This window comes from Jaculus jaculus, chromosome 22, assembly GCF_020740685.1.
Source record: "Jaculus jaculus isolate mJacJac1 chromosome 22, mJacJac1.mat.Y.cur, whole genome shotgun sequence".
NCBI classification, from domain to species: Eukaryota; Metazoa; Chordata; class Mammalia; order Rodentia; family Dipodidae; genus Jaculus; species Jaculus jaculus.
Genome location: NC_059123.1, coordinates 8,005,000 through 8,029,807, shown reverse-complemented (window position 1 = coordinate 8,029,807; position 24,808 = coordinate 8,005,000). Strand labels below are relative to the sequence as shown.

At 46.4% G+C, this 24,808-nt stretch overlaps 1 protein-coding gene across 2 annotated transcripts in view; it reads right to left on the bottom strand.

The window, feature by feature from the left end:
• The window catches only part of Rassf8 (Ras association domain family member 8), a 60,929-nt gene that overhangs the window by 12,976 nt on the left and 23,145 nt on the right, over positions 1 to 24,808 (bottom strand). The window contains exons 2-4 of one of the 2 annotated variants that reach the window (XM_004664434.2): positions 20,034 to 20,236; positions 4,624 to 5,513; positions 194 to 338 (exon numbers count right to left, since the gene is read on the bottom strand). In XM_004664434.2, coding sequence (XP_004664491.1) covers positions 194 to 338; positions 4,624 to 5,513; positions 20,034 to 20,136 — 1,138 coding nt within the window. In that variant the 5' untranslated portion in view covers positions 20,137 to 20,236. The remainder of the gene's footprint in view (positions 1 to 193; positions 339 to 4,623; positions 5,514 to 20,033; positions 20,237 to 24,808) is intronic. The other variant, XM_045139492.1, reaches the window with a different exon arrangement.

The window sequence follows — 24,808 nt, the reverse complement described above, 5'->3', positions numbered from 1 at the left end:
ACTCGTGTAGGTAAACGAGCTAAATGCTTTTGTTCTTCCCCAGAAACAGGAAGTAGGTGAGTTTTTGTACGTGGCCCATTTAAGAAAACTAGCCACGAATGACGGACTCGTATGTTACCGAACGAACGCAAGCAGCTTGCTCAAGCTCAGCAGGAAGCCTGAGCGGCAGAGAGCAGCCCCGCCGGCGCCTTACCCCTGTCTGCGCCTGCCTGCGAGGCCTCCAGCTCCGTGGGCTCGGCCGGCAGCACGGTCACCTTGGTTCCGGTCTGCTGGATGAACTGCTGGAGGTTGACCTGCCTCAGCTCTCTGGTCAGCTGCTCCAGCTCTTGCTCTCTGTCCTGGGAGGAAATCACCATTGTCACCCTGTGATCTGGAGACTGGGTGGGCATTTGGGGTGTCCTAGTGACAGACACTTACTCTGTGGGGTGGGAGGTAGACACCTGTTTCCACGCACCCTGGTTCACGTGGACACAAGGGCTAATGAGAATACGGTTCCTCCACTGCAAGCCTCATAACTGGCCAGCCAGGCCAAATGTGCCAACGGGTGCCATAGTGAAACGTCTGTCATGGTGGAAACCAACTGCCCTTCAATTGGACTGGAGGCCCGCTCCATGGGGGGAAACACATCCCTGATACTGCAAACTTAAAACAGGGGTAGTCATGAGCCCTAGGGGTGTAACATCTGCTGATGTCTGGAAAAATGTATACACAATGCTTATCAAACTGCCCAGTAAGCACTTCTCTTAATATTTATACCCTTATATTAACGCTACTCTCACTTTGGGTAGAGATTCTCTTTTCAGATGGCAGTGACCTTGGGATGACTCAGAAGGTATCATAGTGCTGGAAAGAAGTGACTGGAATACTGAGTAACCTCTTGATCACACCCTTCCAAGGCACAGGTTCTAATGCGGAAGAGATGGCAGAAAGAATGTAAGAGCCAAAGGAAGGGTAGGACTTCTTACAATGTGCTCCCTCCAGACACAAAATGGTCTGGATATCCATGACCTCACAGCGCCTGACACCACCTACCCAAGACCATCATAAGAGAAGGAAAAGACCATGGCATCAAAATAAAAGAGAGACTGATTGAGATGGAGAGGGGATATGATGGAGAATCGAATTTCAAAAGGGAAAGGGGGGGGGTTATAATCATGGAAAATGTTAATAAAAATTGAGGAAAAAAAAAAAAGAATACAGTCTCTCTAGCAGGGCCAGAACCCGAGCAAACAAAGACAAGACTTCCTCAGCGTGTCCTCTTCAGTGACAGGCTTCCCTTAGGAGTCTCACCACACACTCATCGCTCACATGAAAGAAACACAAAATATGATGTAGAACGGAATTTCAAAGGGGAAAGTGTCAGGGGGGAGGGAGGGAATTACCATCGGATTTTTTTTATAATCATGGAAAATGTTAATAAAAATTTAAAAATTAAAAAGAAAGAAACACAAGTCCTTAGCGTTTCTTCCAAAACACTGGTATCTGTCTGTCTCAGCGTTACCATCATCGTGTTGAGCTGCTCACGAACTTCCCTATTAATCACTTCAGAACTGGCTGCAAAATAACAGCAACGTGGTTTCCAAGACCTGGAGCTGTGGGTTTTTAACAAGATGCTGAGCAAGTTTTCATGGTGAGGCAGTTTAGAGTTAACTAGACCCCTAAAGTGGACAGCTTTCTCCTTGGAAGAAAGTGCTCTTGGGACTAGAGGAAGAACAGGGCTTTTCTCTTATCTCTGTTCCCTAAAACTCCTTCAGAGGAGATGGATGGACGCTTTGGGTTGCCCGGGAGAGAAAGGAATGTGACGGGATTAGAACCTGATGCCTCCCAGACACCCGGTGTCAGGGCTGAACTGACCTGGTCAGTCCCTTAGCCAGTAGGCTCCCTTAAAAGATCCCAACCTGGGTCTCCGAGTGGGCTTTCCCATTTCCAGGAACCCCACTCCTGTCCCTCTTTGGACAAGACTTCTGTATTCTTTCCTTCTCTTAAGCTCCCTTTCTGTAATCTCTCCCTATAGTAGAATATGTTTTCTTTTTATTTACTTGTAAGCAGAGAGAGGTGGAGTGAGGAAGAGAGCGGGCATGTCAGGGCTGCCAACCACTACAAACATCAGATGCACGCGTCACTTGGGGCATTTGGCTTGACATGGGTACTGGGACTCGAACTCAGGCTGTTAGGGTTTGTAAGCAAGCACCTTAACCGCTGAGCCATTTCTCCAGATCTCATTAAATATTTCTGAAGCTTATCCTCTGGTCTCTGGGATTTATTTGTCAAAATTCCTAAGACAAGAATCCAGAAGCCACTAATTCAGTGTTTTTTTTTTGGTTTTTCTTTTCTTTTTTTTGGTTTTTCGAGGTTGGGTCTCACTCTAGGCCAGGCTGACCTGGAATTCACTACTGTGGGATAGAGCTTTCGGCACCATGGCTCCTGAGTTATTGTCTGCCCAAAAACCGACTGCTAGTTAGCGTGATGGTTAAGCCCACTAACAGTTGCGATGCTGGTCACCTGGTTCCTCGTCAGCGTGAGAGTTAAATCTGAGTGCTCGCTGCCTGTTAGTAATTTGACGAGTAGAGAGCAGTGGGGTTCACTAGGCGGACTGTTGGCGTTTCCTAAGCAGTAACACAGGCAGTGCGACGCCCAATGTGCCTTCTCAATGACAAAACGACTCCACGCGGTCAAATACCGACCACCAGAGGCTGGCAACCTTCAACTGCATAAATTCCTGGTTCTCACCACCTTCATGGTGGCTTGACTTTTCTAAAGTAAGTGACAAAGGAAGGAAATCCCATGTTTTTTTTTTCCTGAAACCTTAGAATTCTCTGACTGCTGAGACTGCTCACCCCCATGCCAAGTCAGCTCCTCTCAGCACGGGTGTGCCCAGGTGTGCCCAGGTGTGACCTGGGTTCTTAGGACCAGCGTGCACAGGCGTGAGTTGGTCCCTTAGCAACAGCATGCACAGGTGTGACCTGGGCTCTCCTTATGACACACGTCTTGAGTTTCTTTTTTTTTTTTTTTTTAAATTTTTTCCTCAATTCTTATTAACATTTTCCATGATTATAAAAAGTATCCCATGGTAATACCCTCCCCCGCACCCCACATCTTGAGTTTCTAACAAGTGTCCTGGAGCTGTGTCACGGACTACCCTGTAACCACAGCTTCTGACTAGCTCAGGCCAACAGGTGGAAATGGCCGACCTGTGCTGACTGCTAAGGTGCTAACAAGCACTTGAGGTGTGGCTAAGACTAAGCATAAACTTTGAAAGTTACTGGATATTTTAAAATAATTTATTGGACACTTGTTTAAATTGAATTTAATAAATCATGTGTCTTTTTCATCTGTTAGAGGCTGTCTGATCCATCCGTGCAACTTCATGTCACAGTGTGCTCAAGAATAGCATCCAGCCGGGTGTGGTGGCGCACGCCTTTAATCCCAGCACTCAGGAGGCAGAGGTAGGAGGATCGCCGTGAGTTCAAGGCCACCCTGAGACTACAGAGTTAATTCCAGGTCAGCCTGGACCAGAGTGAGACCCTACCTCGGAAAACCAAACAACAACAAAAAAAAAAAAAAAAAAAAAGAATAGCATCCAATGCTGGCTGATTGAGCAGCTGGGGGTCTGAGTGGTGAAATAAATATATAGACCCCTCAAACATATGACAGAGCAGAAAGTGGAGGGGACCCAGGAGAATGAAGGATGTCCTATGGACTGTGGAAAGCAACTATGTCTCAGGATAGAAGCTGGTGTTGGACACTGCCGAAGAGACAGGCCACCCAGTCACGCACTCCTTGGTGAGTCATACTTGGCCATCCGCTGTGGCTCACTGCCAGTGGGCACCGCGGCTCTGACGGGACGGCCTCCAGCCACGAACCACACAGCTCAGCAGTCTCTTCACAGAGCGGGCATCAGTGTGGCTCGGACCTCAGCCAGGCCTCGGACCTACGCTTCCACACCTGTCACAGGAGTCGGTAAGGCTGTCCAACAAAGCCACACTTACGATTCTTTAGATATGCGAAATTATATTCCTTAAAAATAAGCAGCCACGGCACTACCTACACAAGATCATCATAATAGGAGGAAAAAGATCACGACATCAAAATAAAAGAGACAGATTGAGAGGGGGAGGATATAATGATGGAGAATGGAGTTTCAGAGGGGAAAGTCAGGGGAGGGAGGGCATTACCATGGGGTATTTTTTATAATCATGGAAGTTGTTAATATAAAAAAAAAAAATTGGGGGCTGGAGAGATGGCTTAGCGAAGCCTAAAGACCCAGGTTCGATTCTCCAGGTCCCACGTTAGCCAGATGCACAAGGGGGCACACTCGTCTAGAGTCCATTTGCAGTGGCTGGAGGCCCTGGTGCACCCATTCTCTCTCTCTGTCTCAAATTAAAATAATTTTTTTAAAAAATTTGGCTGGGTGTGGTGGTGCATGCCTTTAATCCCAGCACTTGGGAGGCAGAGGCAGGAAGATTGCTGTGAGTTCAAGGCCACCCTGAGACTACACAGTGAATTCCAGGTCAGAGTGAGACCCTTACCTCAAAAAAACCAAAAAAAAAAGCAGTCACAGAATTATCTCTGAGAGCAGAGTAGTTCTCAGATGAAACGTGCTCCCTGTTAAAACATCCTTACCTGTAACCGCTTGGTGGCCTGCCCAAGAGACCTTTCCACAGCTTTGATGCCGTTCTCCAGCCTCAGGCTCTGCTGCCCTTGGATGTCAATGTCCCCTCGCACCTTGCCGATCTTCCCCTTCACCTCCTCCTCGTTGACCTGGGCCTCCTGCACTTCCCGCTGCAGCTTCTCGGCCTCCAGGCCGCTCTCCATGGCCTGAATCTGCGCCACGTAGTCCCGCAGCTTGCCCTCACACTCGGCGATCTTCTGCCTCAGCTCCTGCAGCTGGTCCTTCAGCTGCTTCTCGTTCTCCTGCTCGATCTGCAACTCATTCTCCCAGAATTCCTCCTCCTCGATCTCCACGTCGTTCCTCTTGATCTTCTGCTCAAGGCGGACCACCTCCTCCTCGAGGCTGGAGTTATACCTCTGCTCCCACGACTGGATCTCCCGGTCGCTGGCCTCCAGCTGCTTCTCGATGGACTGCAGCCTCTCCGTCTGCAGCCGGATCAGCCTCTTCAGCTCGTCGGCCGTCGCCCCGCACTTACTCACCACCTTCTGCCTAAATTCCGCTTCTTTCCCTTTCCCGAAAATGTCCATTAAGCCTTTGGCACCTCCTGTAAATGTCAGCGATTTCCGCTTAGGCTCCCTCCTTTTGATGGATTTGTCTACCTGGGGCCTCAGCTTGGCTAGGGGAGGCAGACTCTGCCTGTACAAAGTTCTCTCCGGAATCCGAGCCACGCTGTCCGAGGTGGGTCGCTCACTGAGGGACGGCCCGGTCCGTCGCAGGATGAGCTGGACGTCGCTAGCATACTGCCCCCACTTGTTCAGAGATATGATGGGGTTCTCGTGAGGCGCCAAGTGTCTCTCGGTGTCTCTCCATTTCTCTATCAGGGTGTACCTTCCAGTTCGACCTGGGCCAGAAAAGACCACAATACACTGTCAAGGTGGGACAGGGAATGGCTAAATAATGTAATGGAGGCCACTGCATAACTGGCTGGTCTTGGTCTAGCCCAAACTTGACCCTGACACCTTCTCTAGAACACCCACACCTCGGAAGACAAGACAGCACACGTGCCGAGATAGATGCGAGACAGCATATATGTTGAGATATGAACGCATGCCTTCTTCTTGCTTAGAATTCCAACCTTATATATTTCCTGCCTGGAGAGACTCTTATACACTGGCCAAATGGCCAACTGGCCAGGACTTCTTATATGGGGCAAGACTGAACAAAGTCTGTGTTTAGTCAAAACAAAGGAAGCCTAGAATGTCCCCTTCACAGTTATGAGGAGCCAGTCCCAAGAACTACAAAGGACTTCTAAATGTGACTTTCACTCTTCAAGTCTCTGAAGGGACACCCAGGCTGGGTAAAAAACACTCACTGGAGCAGAAGATGCAGACTGAATGTTCTCCAGGAAGAAACCTGACAAAGCCAGGGCTTTCGCCCTGGTCAAGCACCTCCTTGCTGCTTTACTTCTGAAAATGCCTCATGAATTCTAAGCATCAGGTGCCACAGAAGCCTGCCACACGCCTGGCCCACAGCAGACGTTCAGCCATGCCCGCGACAGTCGTTCACGGCATTATCACTAGCACAACAGAAGAGCGGGCCGAGGAATTCATCTGAAGAGCCATCTGTCGAGACGATGACGTGACTAGACAAAGCACCCTTCCTTTCTTAAGCAACTCTCAACCATACGTGCTTGGGGGACCGGCAGACGGCGCCGGGGTCATGGGCTTGTACTCAAACCTGACTCTGTCTACCTTTATGGTTTCTGCAGATGCCCGTTTCCTTCAGCCCCAGGCTCGATCCACGTACGAAGCAGCAGAGGGACAGAGAACATGAGAGGTGCCGTGGTGCGTGGAGGGAGGGGAAGTAAAGGTCTGCAACATGAGACCTGTCCCATGTGTTCTGTATTTAAAAAATATATTTTTATTTTTATCTGAGAGAGAACGGGCACAGCAGGGCCTATGCCTACTACGCAAAAAGGGAAAATCCCATCCAGCAAACAAAGTCCAGGCCCCTTGCGTGTCTGGCTTATGTGGGTCCTGGGGAATCGAACCTGGATCCTTAGGCTCCACAGGCAAGCATCTTAACTACCAGGCCATCTCTCCAGCCCAAGTGTCTTAACGGCTGCACTTGGTGTCACTGGCCCCTCCTGCCCATCAACTGCTTCAGGCAGTTCACACTTTCTCCTGAGGCCTACATCCCCATCAGTCACAGGGGTTAGACCAGACAGCTGGAGTCTCCTTTTGCTCAGGGCAATGAGGCAGCTTGAGGAGGAAAACCAAGTCACACTTACGAGGCCAGGTTTCTAAAGACTGGAGCTTGTGGCATCACATGTAAAGCTACTGTCCCTGCAGGACCGAGTTCCAGGCACCCTGGAGCTGTCTTGATTTCGGTTCTGGTTTGCACCCTTACAGCCACACAGGGCTCCGTTGGTGCTACTATGCAAAAAGGGAAAATCCCATCCAGCAACATTAAAAAGCCCTTCTTTAAAAAAAAAAATTATTTGAAAGAGAGAGAGGGAGACAGAGAGAATGGGTGTGTCAGGGCCTCCAGCCACTGCAGATGAACTCCAGACACATGCACCACCACCTTGTGCACCTGGCTTATGTGGGTCCTGGGGAATTGAACCTGGGTCCTTCGGTTTCGCAGGCAAGCACCTTAAGTGCTAAGCCATCTCATCAGCTTCCACCTTGGTTTTAATGCCCATACTTGGTGAACCCTGCCAATCCTCTTTCACTTAAGACAGACTGAGCTCTTATGCATGTCTTTGCAGTCGATGAAATGGATGTATTTACTTTACTTTGCTGACTGTCTGGCTGTAGCCTCAAGACAAACAGATCTGTCTATTTATGGCACTGATACTCTAAACTGTTCTTTCCCTCTAAAGAACTGAGTGCCACTGTTACATATGTGACTGAATTGATAATGGCAAGTAAAATACTAATTATTTTTTTCTTTTTTAAAAAAAATTATTTGAGAGTGACAGAGAGAGAAAGAGGGAGAGAGAGAGAGAATGGGCACACGAGGGCCTCCAGCCACTGCAAACGAACTCCAGATGCGTGCACCCCCTTTGTGTATCTGGCTAACGTGGGTCCTGGGGAATCGAGCCTCAAACCGGGGTCCTTAGGCTTCACAGGCAAGCGCTTAACCGCTAAGCCATCTCTCCAGCCCCTAATTATTCTTTTAAGTTGAAGTAGCTGAGGCCAATGCAGAGAACCACTGATTTCACGTGGGGAAAACCACACACAGAGCTTCTAATGCATCGGTGGAGTTGTACTGGAACACTGACATAAATTAATCAAAACCAGGAAACAGTTACTTTAACTAAAAGTAAAATATTAGCTGGATGTGGTGGCACATGCCTTTAATCCCAGCACTTGAGAGGCAGAGGTAGGAGGATTGCTGTGAGTTCAGGGTCAACCTGAGACTACAGAGTGAATTCCAGGTTAGCCTGGACTTAGTAGTTAAGGCACTTGCCATGTTCCACTCCCCAGATCCCACATAAACCAGACACACAAGGTGACGCACACATCTGGAGTTTGATTACAGTGGCTGGAGGCCCTGGTGTGCCCATTCTCTCTCTCTTACTCTCTCATGAAAGAAAGAGAGAGAGAGAGGGAGACAGAGAGAGAGAAAGAAAAAGGCCGGTCTGTTGGGCTTGCCTCGAAAAAGAGAGAGAGAGGTAAGCTACCACCACTGGAGGTGACATGAAGCTTTGAAAGTTTGCACCCAACTCACACATTTCAAAACGGGTCTCTCCTGTTTCAAACATCTTAGAAAACTGCAACTGTGACCCCCACATCACACAGCTTACTAATTTTTAAACAAAACCATTTTGAATACGAGGTATTTGTCAGAAATAGTGCCAGGCTCTGGAGTTCGGCATGTTAAGATACCCTCATCACCAAATCTTCATTGTAGGACTTGGTTTTCAATGACACTTGGTCTTTGCTCAGGATCAGACCCTCCCCATTCCAACGACGAATACCGAGAACTTGGCACTAGTAATATCTTATGAATTTAATGCTTACATATTCCACTTTCCTGGACACATTAGAAACCATGTCAGAAACAAAAACAACGGATTGATTTTCTCCTGCAGCAATGCATCTTCCCACTGACAGATGCTTTGCTCCCTGGGCTTCAAACATTTATGAGAATTTTATAGAAACTGATATCCATTGCTGGCTTCATATGCAGATGCCAGTAATTATTAATATTATTCCCATAACTTAGAATTTTTGAGTGTTGATCTCTGCAACAGAACTTACGCTGTATTTCACAGTGTGTAAAATGCTATGTTAGTTGGTTTTATGAGTTAACTGGTATAGTTTATTACGATCCTCATCAGTGAGGAAATCAAAGCTTAGAGAATTTTATGCGATTTCCTGGTGACATACACATATTATTCAAGTTTATCAAGAAATTTATACTATACTATCCCAGACCTTAGTGCAGCTATTAAATTAACTCTTACCATGAAGTATTTATCTTGCCAGTGATAAATAAAAGACGACGTCGTTACTGAGGATGGTAGTTTGAAAGTAAAATGTTCCCCATGACTTCATGATTACAACTAAGCCTCATATTTGGTCCTTAGCTAGTGGGGCCTTGCTGGAGGTGGTGGCCACTGGGGGATGGTCGGCCTTGGGACTTCCTGGTCCAGCCTGAGACCCCCGCAAGTGCCAGCCAGCTCACTCTTGCTGCTTCTGCCCAGCAGCCAAGACAAGGTGTCACTGGGCTGTCTGTCCTGGCCAGGCTATCCCTGGCACGACAAAACTTTCCCTCAAGACTGTAAGCCGAAACGACACTTCCCTGAGTCGGTGCTAATCAGGTGCTCCGTCCCTGAACCAGGAAGGCCTGCTGCAGCCCGCGTCTATGTAGTCTGCCTCTGTTCCGGTGACCTGTCCCAGGAACCAGAAGATAAGGGCTATGCTAAAAAAGTGCCGTGTGGACAGTCGAGGGGCTGGTTACTTTATATAATAATATAGACCACGAAATAGGAAACACTTGTTGGTAGAAAGCAGTAATATGGAGGGGGGCTGTTTGTTAATGCAACACAATTTCATTCATCCTGGCTGATTTCATGTTATGAATTACATGAGGTAATTCACAAAACAAAACAAAAAAAAATCTCTTATAGGTGTAGAAATTATACAGCCTTAGAATTAAGAGTGATTAGACCACTGGTATAAATTCTTAACCTGCAAATAAAAAAGCCACACTACTAAGATTTTTGTTGTTGTTTTTCGAGGTAGGGTCTCACTCTAGCCCAGGCTGACCTGGAATTCACTATGGAGTCTCAGGCTGGCTTCGAACCCACAGCGATCCTCCTACCTCTGCCTCCCGAGTGCTGGGATTAAAGGCGTGCGCCCCCACACCCACCAGCCATTAAGATTTTTACTTTTTGTTCAATACAGTTCAATCAGCGACTTGACAGTTGTCCATGGAGATGACAGAGCACAACTAATGCAGGAGGAAGAGAAGGGGAAGGAGGAGAGGGAAGGAGAGGGGAGGGGAGGGGAGCCCTTGACCAGATGCCTGCTGCCTGTGGGAGTTACTTCTGCACCTCAGCTGGTCACCTGCGAGGTAGGGACAACTGCACCTTCCCCACCTCTGATCTAACGGGTGAAGACAGAAGGACATGGAAAATTACTGCAGTCTTCAATGAGCACTATTACTTCACATCAGATACAAAATGGGTCAGTTTATAAATTTCTCATGCTGGTAATTCACATGTGGTTAGGATGTAATAACCCAAAATATATTCCTTTCCTTGCATTCTGAAGGATCACCATCGTGGTTTCAACGTGACATGGTCCCCGAAGGCTCGAGTCTGAAGAGCTGGCCCTCCACGGGTGGTGTGTTTGGGATGCTTGCGGAACCATTTAGGAGGTGGAAGAAGTGGGCCACGGCGGGGAGGGAGGTGGACCCTGGCGATTTATAGCTTGGTCCTACTTCCGGTCCTTTCCTTCTTTGTGACTAAAAATTGCAGTGTGACCAGCCGCCTTCAGTCCAGCAGCCATGGCCCACCACAATGGACAGAGTCCCTTTGAACTGTGAGCCAGAGCAATCCCCTCATTTCCTAAGCTGCTTCTTGGCATATACTATCAGATAAGCTTAGCCATGAGCGGGACACTAAATAAATGGTCACGTTGTTCAGCTTGACTTATAGAAAAAAAAAAACAGCTTTCATTTTTTAAAAGGAAATTCAGTTTTCCACAAATATGTGCCAAATTCTCTGATATTCTAAGAGATATATTTGGTTGTCTTCTCCAATTTCTGACAGAGCTCTGGAAGAACTCAAGGTTTCCTGAGTAACAGGTATAAGAACAGCTTCTAGGGGCTGGAGAGATGGCTTTGCAGTTAAGGCACTTGCCTGCGAAGCCTAAGGACCCAGGTTCGATTTCCCAGGACCCACGTAAGCCAGATGCACATGGTGACGCATGTGTCTGAAGTTCATCTGCAGTGGCTGGAGGCCCTGGCATACCCATTCTCTCTCTCCCTGTCTCAAATAAATAATAATAAATCATAAAAAAGAACATCTTCTATATTCCTAACAAACCCTCTCAACCTTACCTGAGTTTACGTCACCTAGATGGCACTTGGAAGACCCCCCAAAAGGCTCCAGGTGGTGAGGGCATGTCATCAGAGGATCTGACCAAGCGACCACAGAGCTGCAACTCTCTATTCCTTTCCTAACCTCTGGTCAGGGCCAGAGCCTGAGCTAATCATCAATGGCCTATGATCTAATCCATCTGTCTACATGAGGGCACCTCCATAATACCCCAAAAGCACAGGGGTCAAAGAGCTTCTGAGAGGCTGGACAAGAAAGGGTTTCACTTAGGCTCCGGGAGGGCAGGGCGGGCGGCCCTGACATCATCTCTCTGACTGCTTCTCAGCTCAGCCTTTTGCCATTACTGGTAATTTACAGTGCATAATAAAGGGTTGTAGGAACCCCCAATTTATAACTGGTCAGTCCAATGTCTGGGCAGCTGTGGACTGGCAACTAGTGTCTGATGTGGGTGTAAGTCCTCTGGGGACTTGAGCCCCTTAACTCACCCTATGCCAGGCCTGTGGTCGAGATTCCTACTGTGTGGAACTGTCGTGTCAGAAATGTTAGGAATGAAGATAGATCAAGTGTTTCCTGCACTCAGAAGGAGAGGTCAAGCGACGAAGAAGGCTGTAACAGCAGCAGACATCCAGTACACGCAACCCAGCAGCGCCAAGTCACAGGTACTGAACATTCAAACCATCGCACACTTCAGAAAGAGTGTGTGCTGTCCTGCACATTTCTAGGATATTTTATAACTTCTAAAGTAAAATGCATTGGTGTTCGGGCTGAACGGGATAAGAACAGGCTTCAATCAGCCACTTCAAGTGCATTCAATACATACCAGGTACTGCTAGCAAATGAGGTGTAGTGGATTCTAGGATTTCCGAATGCTTTATGTCTCGTAATGGGGCTAAGGGATGGTGGCCCATATGTACCATGCCAAGAGAGTTAAGAAAGCTATTGGAAAAGAGCACTCGAGACAAGGAGCATGTGAGTATGTGCCAGGCTGCCTGTGACCAGGGAGGGTCTTTGAATGCCGTCCCACTTAGCAGAGTGGGAGAGGTGAGACTCACAGAGAAGACGGGCTGCCGAGTATTCCTAGCCGAGAACGCGCAGACAGAAGTGGGGCTGGTAAGAGGGGACACTCCCAACGCCACAGTAGCATAGAGTGAGGTCAGACTGGCCAGGTCCTAAGTGGAAACGACCTCGTTCCATGGACTTTGGCATTTTCTAGTGAGTCAAACAGTAAGGAGTTCTGATCAGAGCAGAAAAATGACACAACATATTTTAAAAGGATTTCTTAAAAGACTCTTTGGTTTGATAATTAACTTACACCGGACCTAGACAAAACCACTGAGCAGCAAGACTTTTCTTTGTAGCACATGCTTACATGCTTTGTCACTACTGCTGGAGCCCTCCTACTGGTTCAATCAGATCATTTCCTAGCTTGTTGCTGAGGGTGTCACACATGAGATAGGATCAAATGTTGACAGTTGACTCTAATAGTTCTCCTGTAAAGCCAACAAGGGAAAAAAATGTGTCAAGTGACTCCATTTAGGTGTACCCTGCATGGGTTTCCTAGTAAACAACTTCCTGTTTTTCATTTATATTCATATAAAACCTATAGTCTTATTGAGAAAGACTGCTAAGCTTTTGAGAATATAAAAAGAACTATTTTGTTTGGCTTGTCTTCAGTTTCACATACCCAACATAGGAAAACTTAAGCAGAATTTTCTTGTCATTATTTAAAGTTTGTAGCCAAGGATCCTCAAAATTTACTCATAAGTATCTCAAAATTAAATCATAAGTATCATCTTAGGATGGTGTTTGACACATGTGAGAAAGTCTAGTAACAAGGTAGAATATGTCTCATCACAGCTTCAGGGTTTATGGACATTAGGGAAAGTTGATATAAAAGCTTATAAAAACAGATCTGATCAATATCATAGGAGAAATGTGAGTTATATAGCATGGATGTCATTACTTGAATGTTCTCAGGGAGGCAGAATATCAGAAGGCCTATGTTCTAGTCCTGGCTTCATTTACCAACTCTGTGACCTTACTTCACCTCTGAGCCTTGTTCTCACTAGTAATAGGAAAATAACAACTATCCTGCCTACCTCACAGGGATGTTGTGAGGGTTTAACTGATGTATATGAAAATTCTTTCAAAATTGTAAAAGCTATATAATTATTGATATTATTTGTTCCAATATTATTAATAAAACTTTAAGCTTTAAAAAAAAAAAAAGACTCTTTGGTGAAAAAGGGAGAGGAACAAGGTGAAGGAATGCTGTGGCTTGACATGTCCTTCCCAGGACAGCATTAAGGCTTGCTCATCAGCCTGCGGCACTCCTGATGAGGGGCCTTTCATGGGTTGGGCCAGCCTAGGGGAAGTTGGACAGGAGGTGAGGCTCTCAAGGTGGTAGTGTGAACTTGACAACTTCCTGTCGGTCTCTTTGCACTGTTGAGGTCAGCAGGACCCCTCCCTACAGATTAAATGCCCACCCACGGCAACAAGCTCCTCCCCCATGACCCCAGACCCACAGCAACAAGCACCTCCCTAGCTCCGCATTAGAAGAGAGTTGTTTTTTTTTCCTAATGATTTACATGCTCAAGAAGGGTTTGGACACTTAAATTATGCTATTTTGCCATAAAACAGAATATTTACATTCAAAACGCATACAAGGTGCATTGCGGACACACAGTGAACTCTTGCTGCCTGGGTAGTTTAACAATAACACCAATAAAGTCGTTTAATCTGGTTCCACTTTTAGTTTCTTCTGTCTGATGTAATCAGAGAAGGCCAACCCCCATCACTTAGGTATAACTTGCCAAGTAGCCAGAGAGTAGGGGTGACTTGATTTCTTTCTAGAGCGGTGACATCTGACATCATTTCTGTTCTCTATTTAGTTCTTCTCTAATTCAAGTTGACGGATCAGTAGCAAGTGCATGTTAGCTGTCATAATTACTGGCAAACTGACAACCTGTGTACATGTTTTCATAGTTCATGACTTTGATACTCTCTGCAGTATCCTAAAATTAATTTTTAACTTGCAAAACAATAAAAAAAAATCACAACACACACACACACACACTGTAGCAGGTTGATTCTAGGACCCTGTGAACATTAAAAAAAAAATCTGTGGATGCTCAAGTCCCTTACATAAAATGGTATGGTTTTTGCATATTACCTACACATTTTATTCCACATACTATAAGTTAGCTCCAGATGACTACCTGTCACACACACACACACACACACACACACATTATTATACTATATTATTTGGGGAATAATGACAAGAAAACATTTAGTACAGATGCAACCACGGTGCTTCTGACCGGAGTTAGCTGCGTGCACGGACACAGAACTTGCAGACAGACAGACTGCCGTGACGGATTCAATCCTGCCAGGCAAACACGTACACCCCATCTAAAAAACAACGCGCAGGGTGCTTGATTGCAGATTACGAAGATAAGCCATGGGAATCCTGGGGTCAATGTGTTACAGAAGCCATTTCCCCAATTAAAACTTCCTGTTTCTTCAAGTAGAAATAAGACGGTTATGGCACTGACTTCTCTGCTAAGACAGGGTATTAATCTCTCATGCGGGCCAGACAAGCCCTCGGGCGGACTCTGAGGCTGGGGGGTCCCCGCACAGAACAGAGCTGTGGCTCTTGGCTGGCTGCCAGCTCGGTCATCTCTCAGATGAGTTCTGCCTTCGATGAAGTATTTATGACACAGAAAGAGCTGTTCAGCCAAAGCTGGATAAACATCGTAAAACATCCATATTCTAGTTGTCAACTTTCAAATCAGGCCTTGGGTTGGGTTACTGAGAAAGCAAAAGCGGGGGAGTAGCTGTGCACAATTTCTCAGCCTGTTCACAAGTGAGCTCACTCTGCAGTCTAAACAAACACACGTACCCTGGCGCCTTGGGGGCATGATTTCTCCTTGGAATTCTGGGCAGGGAATGTGGGTATCACAAGGGCAGGCACAGCCTGTAACACCACTCAACTACCCCATCTTTTGCAAAAATTACTGCTTCTGCCAGGTGTGTGACGGCATATATAGTGACCCCCAGGAGACTGAGGCGGAAGGACTGCTACAGACGCAAGGCCAGCTTAGGCTACACAGCGAGACTCTGCCTCAAAAAGCAAATAACACTCGGGAGGCAGAGGTAGGAGGATCGCCGTGAGTTCAAGGCCACCCTGAGACCCCATACTGAATTCCAGGTCAACCTGGGCTAGAGTGAGAACCTATCTCGAAAAACCAAAAAAATAACAAAAACACTAAACACTATCCCCGAACAAAAAGAAATTGCTTTGTGGGGCTGGAGAAATGGCTTAGCGGTTAAGGCATTTGCCTGCAGAGTCAAAGGACCCAGGTTTGATTCCTCAGGACCTACATAAGCCAGATGCACAAGGTGGTGCATGCATCTAGAGTTCATTTGCAGCGGCTGGAGGCCCTGGCGCGCCATTCTCTGTCCATGTCAAATAAATGAAAAAAAGAAAGAAAGAAAAGAACGAAACTACTTTATAAAACGTCCAAGAGTTGATTCCCAGTTATAACAGAAATACAAATATTTATAAATTTGTTATTAATGATCTTAGTCTTTACTAAGGAAAAAAAACAGCTTATTTTAATTCAATAAACTCATGGAATTTTTTTTTTTCTGGGAGGGGGAGTTTCTTAAAAGGGAAAATTACTGAAGTTTGCAGAATGAATATAAAATACCTTCATTTTCTCCTCTTCAATAGCTAAACGTAAGTCTAAACAGACTGTTAGTCTCATATACAAGGAACTTCCCGGGTGCCAGGGTCTAGGCACGCTAGCGGTGCTCAGTGTACGGCAGGCTGCAGGTCCAGCAGAGTGAGCATGTCAGAGAGGCTCCGTCTTGTCCAGAGAGCCATCAGTATTGTGGTTCACCTGCTGTGGCGGGGACACACAGTCACCTCTGTCAAACGCTATAGCACACTGGCCACAGGTGACTCGTCTCACTCTTTTTTTTTTAAATTATTTATTTATTTGAGAGCGACAGACACAGAGAGAAAGACAGATAGAGGGAGAGAGAGAGAATGGGCGCGCCAGGGCTTCCAGCCTCTGCAAACGAACTCCAGACGCGTGCGTCCCCTTGTGCATCTGGCTAACGTGGGACCTGGGGAACCGAGCCTCGAACCGGGGTCCTTAGGCTTCACAGGCAAGCGCTTAACCGCTAAGCCATCTCTCCAGCCCTCGTCTCACTCTTGATCTACCCTGACATCCTTCGGATATGGACAGTCAAGATGTAAAGTGACCATTTGCTCAGGAGATCCAAGACAAGGAGGAATAGAATGTTAGTGTGGGGCCAGCACCGCTCCCTCGTCATGTGTACTTGCTCACTGAAGCCTTCCCCCACTGTTGCTGCTTTTACATATGCCTTATCATGATCCAAAAGGATTAAAGGCAGTGAAGAAACATGCATAAACTATGGTTTAAAAAAAAAAAAAACAGCCGGGCGTGGTGGCGCACGCCTTTAATCCCAGCCCTCGGGAGGCAGAGGTAGGAGGATCGCCATGAGTTCGAGGCCACCCTGAGACTACATAGTGAATTCCAGGTCAGCCTGGGCTAGAGTGAAACCTTACCTCGAAAAACAAACAAACAAACAAACAAAAACCCTGAAGCAGGCCTGCCCATTGTATCCCAGCGGCCCAGGAGGCTGAAGCAAGAGGATCCAAATTTCCAGGCCTGCCCGGGCAAGCAGAGTACAAGGACCGCCTGGACAATTTAGTAAGCCCCTGTCTCAAAATAAAATGTGAAAAAAAAAAAGCCGGGCATGGTGGCGCACACCTTTAATCCCAGCACTTGGGAGGCAGAGGTAGTAGGATCGCTGTGAGTTCGAGGCCACCCTGAGACTCCATAGTGAATTCCAGGTCAGCCTGGGCTACAGCGAGACCCTTCCTGGGGTGGGGGAATGGAGTTATATTTCAGTGGTAGAGCAATTCCCTGATACGCATGAGTCCCTCATACTGTGGAAAGAAAATTATATGTGAGGATGAAAATAAATTAGAAGTTGGAACAGGACAGGAGGGTAAGATGGAGCCAGGAGACGTGGCGAGTGACATGCATCTGATAACTTCGTCTTGTCTCTATTACAACATCTGAAAAGTACACAATTTTTTCAAATAAGGAACCGTATTATCTAATTTACTGCAGGTTTTAGTCTGAAGATCAAAACTTGACAATGAACAGATATTCAGCTTATAAAGGAGTGTGGGAACTAGGGATCGCTTTTGGTCTAAACCAACATCTTTAGTTCCAGAAATTACGGTTTAGGGTAACACAAGTGACGGTGGTATAGACTCTAGACTCCAGGTAGCTGAAAGTTGCCAGCAGCAGCCATGCCAAAGCCTATGTTCTATCTTTGTTTATCTTAACATTATTTCATTAGATTAAGTAGTCCATTCCTTTAAACCCCATGTATTAGTCAGGGTTCTCTAGAGGAACAGAATTGCTAGAATGAATTATTTTAAAAAGGGAATTTATTGGATTAGCTTACAGTGATGGGGTCCTGATAGGGTGGCATTCTCGGGAGGTGGGGACAGGAGGGAGGAATGGGTCACTGAGGTGGTGTCCTTTGAGCTGTTTCTTGCTTGGAGGCTTCCCGTTTTCCTCCTCCCCCAAAACTACAGATGAACTGTTCTGCTCTGCCACAGAGTCCCCCCCCTGATGGGCTGGCGCCTCTGAAATGGTGAGCCCCAGTAAGTGATCACTCCCACCAAGCTGACAGCAGACACGTAAAAGTAACTGGCACCAGGAACTGTTGGCAAGACTGGGACCCCCTCCGACTAAAACTGACCACGTGGTTCTTTGGAAGTAGCTTGAAAGGAATTTGGAAGAGTGTGCAGAAGCAGACCAGAAAAAAAAAAAAAAAACCCAACAACAACAACAAAAAAAAACACCCTTAACATAGTTTCATGGGAACAAGACATGGTTGCGAATTGGACCAGAGATTGTTGTTACGTGGTTGTGAAGAATCTGTCTAGATTAAAATATACTTGGGCTGGAGAAATGGCTTAGTGGTTAAGGTGCTTGCCTGCAAAGCCAAAGGTCCCAGGTTCAATTTCCCAGGACTTACATAAGCCAGATGTACAAGGGGGCACATGCATCTGAAGTTTTGTTTGCAGTGGCTGGAAGCCCTGGTGCACCCATTCTCTCTCCCTCTCTGCCGCCCCCCCCCCCCGAAATAAAGAAAAATAAAATATTTATAAAAATATTAATTTATTTATTTGAGAGAGATAGAAAGAGAGGGAGGAAGCGTGGGCACACCAGGACTATCACTGCTGCAGATGAACTCCAGATACACACACCACTCCTGCATTGGGCTCTACGTGGGCACTGGGGAATTGAACCTGTGTTAGCAGGCCTTGTAAGCAAGTGCCTTTAACCACCAAGCCGTTTATCTCCCCGTCCCAAATTTGTCTAGATTTTGTCCATGTCCTGAGACTTTGTGGGAAAGCGGGGTTTAAAGCAATTGACTACTTAATCTAGTGAAATAATCTTAAGATAAACAAAGATAGAACATAGGAATTGGCATGGCTGCTGCTGGCAACTTTCAGCTAGGTACACAGGGAGAACTGGAAGAAAGAAAAGCCAAGATTGGGCTGGAGAGATGGCTGAGTGGTTAAGGCACTTGCCTGTGAAGCCTAAGGTCTCATGTTTAACTCTCCAGGGCCATGTAAACCAGGCGCACAAAGTGACGCAAAGTTGCCCATGTGCACAAGGGGGTGCACACATCTGGAGTTTGACTGCAGTGGCTGGAGACCCTGGCACACTAATGCTCTCATTCTCTCTCTCATACAAAAAAAAAAAAAAGCAATATCTATAATGTCAACTTTTACTAGAAAAGCATGTTTTAGCTAAGGGCATAACTGTCACAGAGTTTACAGCCATAGAAGGAAGCCAGGCACATACTTTGCATGGGGTCACTGTGAGGCGCGTGGCATCTCTCGGCATTGGGCAAAACCCAGCCATCAGGCACTGACGGGCACGGCAGGGTAAGTTCATGTCCCCGGAGCCTGGCTGGAAGAGGGCTGCCTGCGAATCACTTCCCCAGGGCTTCCCGGCACGATGCTCAGCTACGCAGGCGACCTCAAGCATTGGCCTCCTGCAGCCTGAGCTCGAGACAGAACCTGGCATCGTTCACGGGACGCTGGGTTCTCAGGCATGCAGAACGAGACGTATGAGGTCATGGAAGCTTCCATCAAGATTTCCAAGGAAGGCCCAGGAGCACAGGCAACGGCTGGGGCAGGGCCTGAGGGCGGTGTGTGAAGCTGTGAGGGAGAAGGGAGACCCGCAGTGAGGCCCCGGGGACGCCGAGAGGCTGGGAACACTGAACATCTGCTGAGGAAAGCCTTCAGCCAAGAAGAGTCGGCTGAGGAATAGACAATGGGTGCTGCCTGGGCCCATGGGGGCACACACCATGACAGCCTGAGGCGCGGCAGGAACTACAGAGACTTTGCATTGGGGCCTGTGAACAAGGATGTAACTGTCAAGACGATGGAGATAGACTGAATGTGTCTCTTTCTCTGCTTCCTATCATGAAGTCAAGAGGTGATCAAACTCTACAACCAGGAATTCTGCTGCCTGGTGTTCTGCCCAGTCTCCGGTAGCCAAGCAACCACAGGCTCGACCCTCCGAAAAAATGAGCCAAAATAAGTTTTTCCTCATATAAGTTGTGCTGTCAGTGATGGTCACAATGGTAAGAAAGTGAACACACACACACACACACACACACACACACACACACACACACACACACACCCCAAACCATAATCGAAAATGCATAGAGTACTTTTTCCCCCCTCATATGTCAACAGATCTCACTTACCTATAGCTTGAGCGAGGGCTATCACAACCTCCTGGCAAGTCGTGACCTCGGTGACCCCACAAACAATCCTCTGAACGCCATCCACCCACACTTTAAGTTCCATGGTGCACTTGCCAGTCACCCAAGGGTCCTGACAGTGGTTGCACGGGTTTCAGGTCATGTCTCTGGCTTCGGGAACACGGAGAAGGCAGAAGCTGAAGTCGCTTAAAACAGAAAATAGCACATTTTAAACATACAGGTAACCTTTGTCTGCATGAAGTTAAACACAACGTAACGTGCACAGACTTAGTACATCCGGAGTCCGTATGTGTGTCACACAGCGACGAAATCAGCAACTGTGACCACTAATCTGACACGACTTCATGTGGTTACCACTGCCGTCACCAGCATTTTAAGTTGTGCTTGGCTACTGGGAAGTCCCTAGTTTCCCAGTCGAGCGCTGGGGCTCAATGTGTAGCTGGTTTTATGATTTCTCTCACCGGGACAGTGTCTGAGGTGATTCTGACAATCATAAATAACTGTACCATGCCCAGAGGCCTTGCTACCACTGAACGATCGCTTTTTTTTTTTTTTTTTTTTATTAAGGTAGGGTCTCACTCTGGCTCAGGCTGACTTGGAATTCACCATGCAGTCTCAGGGTGGCCTTGAACTCACAGTGATCCTCCTACCTCTGGGATTAAAGGCGTGCACCACCACGCCCAGCCTGAATGATCTGTAAACAGCTGTCCTGACAGCTGCAGGCCCCAACCCCAGGCCTGAGCATGGTGTCCTCGCCAAGGGCTGTAAGGGCAGGTGAGTGGGAGCCTCCACTAACGAAAATCCCTTCCTTCCATGGCCAGCCCCCCTCATGTGTGAATCATGTATGTCCTTTCCCCACTTAGGCCTGGGTTTGCTGATTAAACTAGAAGCCACTCTGACCATTGAAATCACAGCTCTTTTGGTACATGCCACGTTCTCTTGGCGCTTTAGAAATGGCTGTGTTCTATGTCAAACAGAAGGCTTCAGTCTCATTTAATCATGCCAAATGCTCTGAGCCTTCTATTGATTTGAATGCTATTAGCTTGCAAAAAAAAATCAATTATGCATAATTCTCTTTTCCTGTGGGTTTTTAAAATCTCAACTCTCCCTGTGGTAAGTCTATAGTCAGTCTAGAATTCATTTGTCTGTGTTGTCATCTCCCCAAATCTTTGTTGGCTTTAAAAAAAAAAAAAATTAGGTCCAGGTGATGTAATAAACATTGGTTCGATTAGAACATTTGAATTCATTTTACAGTTTATAATGCACTGATATTTTAGGATTAATGGCATTAAAATTTTACTTAATAGGAGATCTGCTATTCTAGTGAAAGAAATTTTGGTGATTTTTTTTTATGAAACTAAGCTTTGACACTGAGCTTTAGAACAATTGTATTAAAAACCTTAAAGATAACCGGGCGTTGTGGCGCATCCCTTTAATCCCAGGAGGCAGAGGTAGGAGGATTGCTGTGAGTTCGAGGCCACCCTGAGACTCCATGGTGAACTCAAGGTCAGCCTAGGCTAGAGTGAGACCCTACCTCGAACACCCCCCAAAAAATATCTTAAAGATAGGAAATATCTTCATAAATCACATCAACCAACTAGTATGTCCTCAATTTTATCCCTAAGAATGCTATTGATTTTAGGAAGGCCTGTTTTTGTCAGGTTTTGGACTGCATTGCAATCATTCCCAGCTTTTTTCTCCCTGTGTGATTTATGAAAATCACTGGCAGACCCTGCCCGTCCATCTTCCCAGAAGCCCCCTGGCATCACTGTCTAAGGGCTGGAGCCCTGCAGGGTCCAGCTCCTGCAGCTTTCTGCCCAGCATCCAATGACCACAGGGAAAATGGCAGGTCTACACTGCAGGGGGTGTGTGGTGAAATGGCCATTTCTGGATGCGTACCCAAAAGCAATGCACTTTGGCCTTTTGCTTAGAACGTGGAACAAACGTTTGCATGGGAACAGCAATGTAGAGACAGTCAGGCTCTACTGCCAGGTATTAATATCATTGAGTTTCAGCCGGGCGTGGCGGCGCACCCCTTTAATCCCAGCACTCAGGAGGCAGAGGTAGGAGGGTCGCCGTGAGTTCGAGGCCACCCTGAGACTCCATAGTGAATTCCAGGTCAGCCTGGGCCAGAGTGAGACCCTACCTCAAAAAAAAAAAAAAAAAAATCTCTCTCTCTCTCTGCCTCTCCTCATTCTAAAGTAAATAAATAAAATGTTTTTTTTTTTTTAAAGTCATGTTTTCAAAAATTTCTTTTAAATTTTTATTTACTTATTTGACAGAGAGAGAGAGAGAGAGAATGGGCACACCAAGGCCTCCAGCCACTGCAAATGAACTCCAGATGTATGTGCCCCTTGCGTGCATCTGGCTAACGTGGGTCCTGGGGGAGAATGGGTACACCAGGGCCTTCAGCCACTGCAAATGAACTCCAGATACATGTGCCATCTTGTGTATATGGCTTACGTGGGTCCTGGTGAATCAAACCAGGGTCTTTAGGCTTTGCTGGCAAAAGTATTAACCACTAAGCCATTTTCCCAGCCCTGATGTTTTTCAAAGCCCCTAAATTCTAGTCAGCGAGTTTATATTAATGATTAAATGAAATAAACCCACACCCCTTTCTTCACTGTTCACCATCCTGCAAACATACGCAGTGACTTAACACTGTGAGATACTGAGGACAGTGGCTTCTGGATTCAAAATTTGTATCTTTATTTGAGAATGAAATTATAAAACTGGGGGCTGGAGAGATGACTTAGCAGTTAGGGCACATGCCTGCAAAGCCTAAGGACCCAGGTTCAAGTCTATAGGTCTCACATAAGCCAGATTCAAATGGTAGTGCATGCATCTGGAGTTCGCTTGCAGTGGCTAGAGGCCATGGTGCACCTATTCTCTCCCTGTCCCCCCCCACCCCTCTCTCTCTCAAATTAAATCAATAAATAAAATTCTTTAAAAAAATTAAAAATAAAAATTATGAACTGGGCTGGAGAGATGGCTTAGTGGTTAAGGTGTTTGGCTGTGAAGCCTAAGGACCCAGGTTCGATTCCCCAGTACCCACATAAGCCAGACGCACAAAGTGGCACATGCGTCTGTAGTTTGTCTGCAGAGGCTGAAGGCCCTTCTCTCTTTTTCACCTAAACAAAATAATAATAAATTATAAACTTACACATGTGCACACAAAAATATTTTACCACATAAAAGGAGCATGGGGAAATGGCTCAGAGGGCAAAGGTGCTTACTTGCGAAGCCTGATGGCCCGAGTTTTATTCCTCAACTCCCACATAAGAGAAGCAGCCAAGGGGTGCTTACTTCTGTGAGCTCAGCATGCTCAGGACAACTGAAGGTGGAGCAGGGAGAACCAGAACTGGCAGGCCTAACTCATGAGCAGTGGCAAGAGACCCAGTATCACAGCAGATGGAGCAGGTTATATGCTGCCCTCCTCATGGGCAGTGTGACACACGTGTACCCGCAGATCCACACATGCCAGTAAATCAAATCAAATCTCAGCTTCTATAGACAGGAAAGTCATCGGCAAAGAAGGCTCTGGAACCGTGAACAAGTGCTTCTGAGAATAAAGGTTACTGTGTCATGGACCGGAGAACAGCCAACACCCTTACCGCATTCAAATAACTCCTCCTTAACATTTCAGTCACAATTATAAAACATGGAGTCAAGATAAGAGTTACTGGCATGAGAATGCTGATTCTTCTATTAAGTACCCCTTTTCCTTAGAATGAAAGTTTAATTTGCGGCTGGAGAGATGGCTTAGTGGTTAAGGCGTTTGTCTGCAAAGCCAAATGATACTGGCTAGACTCTCCAGGACCCATGTTAGCCAGATGCACAAGGGGGCGCATGCACCTGGAGTTAGTTTGCAATGGCTGGAGAACGTGGAGTGCCTATTCTCTCTGTCTGTCTGTCTGTCTGTCTGTCTCTCTCTCTCTGCCTCTTTCTCTCTCTCAAATAAATAAAAATAACTAAAATATATTATTTTAAGTTTAACTTTTATTTTAACAAAAACTTTAATACTAGAAGGATTTATTGTCTTCAGTTATGTTTCTTTTGTTTTTTTTTTCAAAGCTCATCACGGCCGTTTGCTGACAAGGGCCTGGTGCATGTCAGCTCATCCTCCAGCACTACGGCAGAGACTCCCTCTTCATCCACAGCAGCCTCGAGGGAGCACACTGCTTTGTAACCTCACTGAAAGTTAGTGGTGAACTGACAATGACAATGACAAATTTTGGCACATCAATTAAAACTCTAAGTAGAAATATAGGGTCTTCATGTAATAGTTAGGATTCAAGACACAATCTTTATAGTTCTCCATTCTAGAAAACAGAGATACATTTCCAACAACCAGAGTTAGTCTGCAAAATAGCATTGTTTCAAAATAAGTCCACTTACCAGTCTATCATAACAATTGACACACTAAAAAATACTTATTCCAGTTTTCCCCTAAGTTACTCTTTGTGAAATAATTCTAGTACCTCCAAAGAATTTTTAAAAAACCCCACACACACATACACATTAGACTGGCTTCTCTGACTTTTGGCTGACAGAATGCACTGCTGGGATTTTAAGTCTGAAATACCAAATCCTGAAGGAGGAAAAGGGAGACGGCCGGGGAAGCATGAATGAGGCAGGGGTCACTTTGTACCAGAAAGTGACAGAAACAAATCAAGGCCCGCTCTAGAGGATTTGTGCAAGGTTTATGCACACACTGTAATGTTTTCAAACTTGCTCCTCTCCCCACAAACCTTTGG